We start from the raw sequence: 8,676 nt of genomic DNA on the forward strand, positions 1-8,676 counted from the left end.
TCTTCTTCTTCTTCTTCTCTCGCCATAGCCTCCCCCCCCCCTCTCTCTCAGAGCCTTTCTCTGTAAATCCTTTCTCTCCTTTCTCCTTCTTCTTCTTCTTCTTCTTCTTCTTGGTCTGATTTCTCGTTCTTGGCCTTCGTCTCGGCCTCCTTCACGAATCACTTCCTCCTTTCGCCACGGCTCCCTCCTCTGCAGAGCTTCGGTACTCGCAGAGGAAATCTTATTCTCCCGTCTTCCCCTATTCTCCTTCTCTTCCTGCAGTTCATGCTCGCATTGTTCTCTCGCCATGGGGAAATGGTTAAAAGCAGTCATGGGAGTGAAAAAGCTCAGCCGAAGCTTCTCCTCCGAGAATATCCACGAAAATGTGAGAGGATTACTCGTTTTTCCTTGACGCTGTACATCCATCACTCGTAATTCGCTCCCTTCCTCAGGTTTTCTTGATTAGTGATTAAACATTCGCTGTTTCTGTGTGCAGGGAAAAATGTCAGCTTCTGCCGACAAATCTAAGAGATGGACTCTGTTCAGGCATTCTTCGTCAGAGAAACGAAGCAAAAGCGCTGAGAAGCGTTATTCAGAGAACGAAGGGTTGCCTTCTTCAAGGTTTAATGGAAGAAAAATTTTAGTAGAAGGAGAGAGTGAACCAGTCCCCTTGCAATATAGCCGAGAGGAATGGTCGGCCATCCGCATACAAACTGCTTTCAGAGGATTTCTGGTCAGGACAAAAACATTAGCTTTGACATTATCCTATATTTTTCTAGACAATTCTGAGTTTTGTTTTTCTTCAGTCCGCTGAATATTTTTTGGGACGAGCTTCCACCCTCGTCCATAGCTGGCATCACACGTTAATTCTGTGCTAATCCAAGTCTTTTAACTTTCTTTTACTCTCAAGTCTTTTGGTGTAAAGATGGACTTTTTTCATGGGTTTCTATTTTCTACGAAAATGATTTCTCTTTCTTTTCATAGCACTTCCTTCTGCTGCATAAGGCTGGAAGAGAGGGAGGCTGATTTTGGACAATTTATGTTAACCACAGTCTATTCTAATCTTCCTAGTTGTTGGACGAGATTGCTGAAGCCAAATAAGGCTCTCTCGTTGCCTTCATATTACTTCATGATTTCTTGTTTTTCTGTATGCAGTGCAACGTCTGGGATAGGAAACAAGAACACATTTTGTGAATTTAGTCTGCTGTAGTTTTTTTCGAGCCTTTTACTTATTCAAATGTTACTGCGCATTTTAAGATTCTCCACAGAAGAACTTTCTTTCTTTTTTCTTCCTAGTAATCTTTTAACAGACAAATTTCGGCCTAAATGAAATCCTGGTAGTGGAGGTGAGGTTTCGGTTTTGATTTTCTGTCATTCTTCCTTTGTAGAGCGTGATCAGCTAGCTGACTTCTACGGCTTCTTTCTGAATGAGTATTTTGCAGAAAACTGATCTTTTGATTAAGCAAGCCATACTTTCTTACTTTCTTTGTTGGTTAAGAAACAAGCAAATACCAGTAACAGAGACATCGTTTTGTAGCTAAATTATGTACATCTGTGCCATATCTATATAGACACTCTTTTATAGCTCAAATTCGCATTGGCATAAGCCAAATATTGTGCGCATCACCTTATGTATTTCTTTATGCCAGCTGAAACACCTTTGAAAGTTCTGATATAGCTTCTTCATGAATTGGAGATTAGTAATGAAGCTGCACAGGAGAATGACCTTTCACTTGATGTTGTAATTTGTGTTGATAGTCCAGGCGAGCCTTGAAAGCTCTAAAAGGCTTAGTTAGACTACAAGCGTTAGTTCGTGGTCATCAAGTGAGGAGACAAGCAGCCATGACACTACGCTGTATGCAAGCTCTGGTAAGAGTTCAAGCACGTGTGAGAGCTCGGCGTGTTCGTATGTCTGAGGAAGGATTAGCTGTTCAGCATAAAGTGAATGAACGTCGCCTTCTTGAAGCTCAGCTTGTGGCCTCTGAGGTTTGAAAAACTGATGTTGATTTGTTCCATTTGTTCTCGAAGCTTGAGTAAGTGTTTGCAATGGTTCTTGCATGTTAACTGCACTGTTTGTTTGTTCTGTAGCAGAAAGGATGGTGTGACACGCATGGCACTGTCCAGGATATACAAGCAAAACTGCAACAAAAGCAAGAAGGTGCCATCAAGAGAGACAGAGCCATGGCTTATGCCCTGACTCATCAGGTAGTCTTATTAGAGGAAAGGTTCTTATAAAAGAGTTGGATTATGCCTAGTGTTATCTTATAGAAGCGAGAAGGTTCTTTTACAGTGTTATCTTACCAGTGGAAAGGTTGTGCATTTGATATAGTTTCTGTTTTGCAGTGGAGGCCGAATTCTCAATTCGATGGATCTATGCAAATAGTCTATGAACCAGACAAGTCTCACTGGGGATGGACATGGTTGGAACGATGGATGGCAGCTAAGCCTTGGGAGAATAGGTCGAAAGAGTCAGTGAACAAAGACTTTGAATCTCACTCTTTGAGAAGTTATAGTGAGATGGAGGTGAGAAGAGCCATGGAAAGTAGCCAAGTTCAAGTGAGAAGGAATAAAGTGAGTACAAGGATTGTTCCTCCTCGATGTATGCATTCAGGTCCACTGAGCTCAACACAAGGAGGATTGCAAACCACACCCAGGTCACGTGCTTTCACTTCAGAAGCTCATGATGCTAGTAGCCATAGTAGCTCAAGTAGAAGCAATACACCAACAACTCGTGGACCCACGGCATCAGGTTTATCGCATGTGTATAGTGCGAGTTCTAATTCAACTGGTGTTTGCCATATCTCAAATAGTATTCCGCAAGTGCCCGGATATATGGCAACAACTCAGTCTGCCATGGCTAAATTTAGAGTCCCTACAAAAATCAAGTCTTCTTTTGATGATCTGAACCTGAAGAGAAGCTGCGCTTTATCTAGATGTGAAGGTAGTTTGTGAAATACTCATGGTATTAGATCATACTCTCAAAGAGCCTTTTTTTGTTCCGTCCTTCCAAGTACATATGCAAATGAAATTAAGAACACCATATCAAACCACTTCCTCAAGACACAGGAAGGAGAAGGCAATGGACAGCCTTGAGCTTTGATAGGTAATTAGCTGCCTATATAAGAAGTAATTGGAGTCTTTAAACTATAGTCTTCAAAAGGATATTCAAGTGTGAACATGGATATTGGACAGATATTATCACAAATGATGGATTTGGTGTTCTGCTTTCATGTCATTCTATCAATATTTATCTTTGGCTATTAGCAGGAAATGATGGATTTGGTGTCTACAGAGATTGAAGGAAAAAGCTAGTGATGAGCTTCTTGCTATACGGTGGTCAAGATCTTTTGGAAGCTGACATATAAGTGAAAAAATCTACCTATATAGGAGTGGTATATCTTCTTGTCTTCAATCAAACTCATACATTTTCTTCTCAACCATGTCCTATTGCCTTCCATTGAAGACATGATTAGAGGAGCTTTTTATCCGAGAAAGCTTGCATATAGGTTTTGTTAGCTTACCCAATGTGTTCATGTTGGGTTTCCTCATTGGAGATTTACTTCCACATTTGCCTGTACAATGTGTGTTTTGTCAAGTTTTCCTCATTGATTTGGTCTTCATGTTTTTCTATTTTGCCATATACTGTCTTGTATTCTGTTTTCCTGCTTGTCTTTCTAAACTATGCCCTCTTACAAGTGAGTGAAAATTAAGCATGTCAATGAAAAGCTAGCCTCTCGATGCATTTTATATGCATTGCATTGTAACAAACTATTTAGATTGTCTGATTGCCTTTGTGTTGAATTCTATAGCAAAATGGGCAAAGGCTAAAGGACCAAGGTCATGTAGTTTTTTGGTTGGTTGGGAGTCCTGGGGTATTGAATGCAATTGCTATTTCATGTTTTGGCTACCTTAAATTACGTTAAAGAGAAGGGTTCAAATTGGTTTTGTTTTGTTTGTATTATAAGAGTGTAAGCCTCTTATTGTTTCGAGATTTTCATGCCAAACTCAAGATGCAATTAAAACTACATTTTCATGGAACTGAGGTTTTGTTGAATGGAAGTCATGGGACCCAAAACCATATGCTATTTGCAGGTGAAGAAGATCACAAATGAGATGCATGAGTCCGATTGAAATCAGACCGGGAAAGAACTTATAGAACAAGAAACAAGCAATAATATGATTGCCTTTATTAGAGTTATGAGAAGCTTATAGACATGACCTATACATGATCATTCTATCGAAAAACAGTTAAATTTTTGATAGCCTGAATGCAAGAATTCTGTGGATGTATGTAAAGCAAGTCTCTCGTTGTGACTGACTGTAGTGTGATGTTTGGAAGTTGAAAGTGATGGATGAAAGAACGAGAGAATGAGTTTGAATTTCAAGAGAAGTGTACATAGGAACCCCTAGAGTTAGAACGAGAGTCAAGACCATAAGATCAAAACGACAACCTTTATTAATATTATGAGAATTTTATAGATGCCCTTACCCATTATCATTCTATTGAAAAAGAATTTGGTATAAGATAAGATAAATGCATGGATTGTGGTGATACATGAATGTAACGCAAGTCCCTTGTGATTGAAGGGGAATTTGAAACTTGAAAGTTGAAAAGGATTAATGGAAGAGTGGGGGAGTGAATTTGAATTTCAAGAAGTATTCAACAAAACCCCTTAGAATTACAAGAACCATAAGAGACTATCTAGAGGGTAATGAAGGCAAGGGAAGAGAAGAGGTGTTTGTAAAGGATGGCTGGATGGTAGTGTTCAAGTGGAAAGCATATCGAGAAAACTATGGGATGGGCATCATTGTTCATAGCTGAGGAAATGTCTTAGAGGTTGAGCATTCATCCTCAAGAACTTGTGGGATATGAGCCACCCTAGCAAAGTTGATGACGATAAACTTGTGAGGCCAATGTGAGGAATATTGAGCATCTACAAAATTAGAAATAAAGCTACATTGGATACTAACAAAAGTTGTATTAGAAAAAAATGATGATTTAACATCAGACAACGTGAACAATTAATATGGCAATGAAATCAAATTTAGAAAGGTGCATGCACTTGGAACTGCATCTCACTTCCAAATTAGAGATTGCCCCATGTCCCACAAAGGAAAAAGGGTATGTTGGGCAATCAATAGACAAAACACATACAACACCAACCCAAGTAGCAACTATGACCATATGATGCACACGTGCACACACACACAAATGATATAAAACCAAACTCAAATATTATATCAAGTGAAGTTTGAACCTATATCCTTGTACATCAAGTATAGAAAATAAACCATGACAATAAGCTATTCTATATACTTATATTTATCTTATTCTTATCTCAATTGTCATACACGGGAACTCAGATGAGCAACATGGCTATCACGCATCACATGTAACGTACGTGCGTCAAATAGTGATCATACATTTCATGCATGTCATGCACCCTACATGTGAACACCTATATAAAGAGGGAGATGGGAAGTGTGTAGGCATTGATCAAACAATAAATCAAGATAGTTCATATGCGAAGTGTCTTGTCCTAAAAATTTGAAGTCAAGGGTTCGTGCTGGAGTTTGGCAACAATTATCATCCTTGTGATCGAGCATTGTAACTTCGGCAAAATCTTGTATTTTCAATATAATAAAGATTGTTCTTATACTTTACTCTTGCTTCTTGAATCATACACTATCTCTATCTCTTTTCTGTGCTCGTCTCTCTTTCTTTTTGTTACGAATGTTCCTCGTACAAAACCCTGATGGTTCGACACATTAAGCATGGATTTTACAACAACGTCGTAATAGCCAAGATATGAAATGGTGTAATTGCGAAGATTCGAAATGGTATAACCGTTCGAATATCTAATACAATGCTCTAAATTACAATATTATTTAATGAAAAATGTTATGAATTGTAAAGAATCGAGTGTGATTCTATGGAGTGGAATAGATTAGAGATGCGTGTTATGTGTGTGTGAAAGAGGAGAGAGGATAGACCCAAGATAGATAGGAAAATAGAAAACTCAAGATGTATATTGACAAGGAGTAGAGAATAGCAAGTACAAGGATAATAACATTACATGGAAGATTAACCGACACTTACAAAGTAGGAGGAGGGTGTTTTATATATGTTCACCCTCTCACTAAACCATTCACTCACTCTCTAGCAACTATAGAAGCTCATGTGTCATGGGGAATGTGGAAACTCATTAGTTATGTGTCATAGAATATGATTTTATGACACATAGTTAATGTTAGAAAGTAGTGGTGACCTTTGACCTTTGAGTGTTCATACATTCTCAAGAAAGGTGTGTTCACACACTAGACTTAGGTTGACTTTGATTCTCAACATGCCCCTTCAAGCTCAACCAGTCGGCTATCACTCCGCCTCAATATCGACAAGTCGTAGGTCGAAAGACCAAGTTTGGTTGAAAATTGCTGAAGCTTTTCGGTTCCCAAAGCTTTCGTGAAGATGTAAGCCGTTTGAAGATTGGTATTGATATGTTGAAGGTTGACGTCCCCCCTGCAATGACATGTTCCCGAATGAAGTGGTAGTGCACCTCGATGTGCTTTGTCCGAGCATGGAACACCGGGTTCCAAATGAAGTGGATGCTGCTAAGCTTGTCATAGTAGATCAGGATTGGGTCATTGACGAAGATGCCAAGGTCTTTCAGAATTTGTTTAAGCCATACGGCTTCACATGCAACCACAAACCGCCCTTGTATTCGGCCTTTGTGCTCAAAAGTACGACGGTCAGCTGATTCTTGCTACTCCAGGAGATGGCTCCACTACTGAGGAGAAGATGAACGTTGAAGTCGAATTGGTGTGGCCGATTTGTAGAGGATGCCGTAATCCATCGTCCCACTTACATACTTGAGTACTCGCTTAACACAGTCCAGATGGATGTCGCAAGATGTTTGCATGAATTGGCTAAGGAGGCCGGTGTCACGGACATACCCAGAAGCTAGGAAAGACACACGAGTATGAAGATAGAAATGAAGATCAATGAGACAAAGATGAGGCGAAACGAGAATACTAGATTGATGTGTCAATGACTAGTGTTGAATCCCTTGAAGGGACCAAGGAGGTTACAAGTATTTATACATGTTCTGAGATTGAATATCTCTAGAATATACTTGAGAACTATGATCCCTAGAATATACTCGTCTAGAATATGTCGTACAATATTTCTAGAATATACTGACTAGAATATTCTGATTCTGAAATGTACTATATGCTAGACTATAGAATACTAAACCATCATATACAAATGCATGCTCATATCAAAATGGTTGAGGATGACATCTTGTAGTTGTGAGGTTGCAGGTTCAATCCTCACTAACTATGTATTTGACATCGTTGTGTCGCGACATTATCCTCCCCTTTACGACCACCTTTTCGAAAGCATGGTATAGGGTTGGACGGGAATTGGAGCACTGAAGGGCGTGAGGAACCATATGTTGTTCTCACTGGAGACTAGAACACCAATGGACGTGAGTGACCATGTGCAGTCCTCCCCGGAGATTGGAACACCGGCGGGCGTGAGCGACCATGTATGGTCCTCATCGAAGATTAGAACCCCGATGGGTGTGAGTGACCATGTGTGGCCCTCACTGAGAACTGGAACAACAACGGGCGAAGGAGTGCAAGTGAAGTGGTCGACTCAACTTCTTCTATTATGAGAGGGTAAATAGTCAAGGTTGACCCAAGACACGACACAAACGATAGCGCTAGCGAGAAACCCACGCGATCCCCACTAGGAAAGTGAGCGGTTCTGACCCCCACCGAAACTAGAAGGGGAGCGATCAAAATTGGTCCTCGCCAACAGAAGTGGCACGAGACTTGAACTATAACGAAAATGCAATGCAAGCGAGCAATGATCCGATCCCCACTAGGAAAGTGAGCGGTTGTTATCCCCACTAGAAGTGGGAAGGTGAGCATTTGAAAGCACTCCTCACCAAAACTGTGATGCAAAATGATACCTAAAAATGATGACAAGTAGTGTTGATGAAGACGATGGTTGGGCGAAGAGGTGCTGAAAATGATGACGTCGAAACAAGGACGTTGTTGACGGTAACTCCGAAAGCAAGGGCGGTGATGATGGTAACTCTAGAAGCAAAGGCGATGACAAAGGCGGGTGGTACTTCCAGTTGGAAGGGATTCAAACAGTCACGGACACACCCAGAAGCTAGGAAAGACACAAGAGTATGAAGATAGAAATGAAGATCAATAAGACAAAGATGACGCGAAATGAGAATACTAGATTGATGTGTCAATGACTGGTGTTGAATCCCTTGAAGGAACCAAGGAGGTTACAAGTATTTATACATGTTCTGAGATTGAATATCTCTAGAATATACTCGAGAAATATCTCTAGAATATACTCGTCTAGAATATGTTGTACAATATTTCTAGAATATACTGACTAGAATATTCTGATTCTGAAATGTATTATATGTTAGACTATAGAATACTAAACCATTATATAGAAATGCATGCTCATATCAAAATGGTTGAGCATGACATCTTGTAGTTGTGAGGTTGCATGTTCAATCCTCACTAATTATGTATTTGACATCGTTGTGTCGTGACAACCGGCTGGATAGTTGAGGTCGGGTCGAGTAATGGTGAGGTAGATTAGGCTTCTGACTAGCTCAAAATAGTGAATAAGCTCACACTCTTCTGTGCCAAAGTTGGCAT

At 40.1% G+C, this 8,676-nt stretch overlaps 1 protein-coding gene across 3 annotated transcripts; it reads left to right on the forward strand.

The window, feature by feature from the left end:
• On the forward strand, window positions 1-3,617 carry LOC147853299 (protein IQ-DOMAIN 6-like). 3 transcript variants are annotated; one of them, XM_087333415.1, is made up of 6 exons: window positions 1-113; window positions 262-364; window positions 476-712; window positions 1,738-1,965; window positions 2,068-2,184; window positions 2,323-3,617. In XM_087333415.1, the coding sequence occupies exons 2-6, from the start codon at window positions 287-289 to the stop codon at window positions 2,929-2,931; spliced, it is 1,269 nt and encodes a 422-aa protein (XP_087189541.1). In that variant the 5' UTR covers window positions 1-113; window positions 262-286; the 3' UTR covers window positions 2,932-3,617. The 3 variants fall into 3 exon arrangements, with proteins under 3 accessions (XP_087189541.1, XP_087189540.1, XP_087189542.1); XM_087333414.1 differs by lacking the exon at window positions 1-113 and having other exon boundaries at window positions 206-364; XM_087333416.1 differs by lacking the exon at window positions 1-113 and having other exon boundaries at window positions 207-364; window positions 2,071-2,184.
• Window positions 3,618-8,676: the final 5,059 nt, after the last annotated feature.

The sequence above is a fragment of the Azolla caroliniana genome, unplaced genomic scaffold, assembly GCF_043228905.1.
Source record: "Azolla caroliniana isolate FFs.n. ecotype wild unplaced genomic scaffold, voAzoCaro1.0.p SCAF_17, whole genome shotgun sequence".
Taxonomy (NCBI): domain Eukaryota; kingdom Viridiplantae; phylum Streptophyta; class Polypodiopsida; order Salviniales; family Salviniaceae; genus Azolla; species Azolla caroliniana.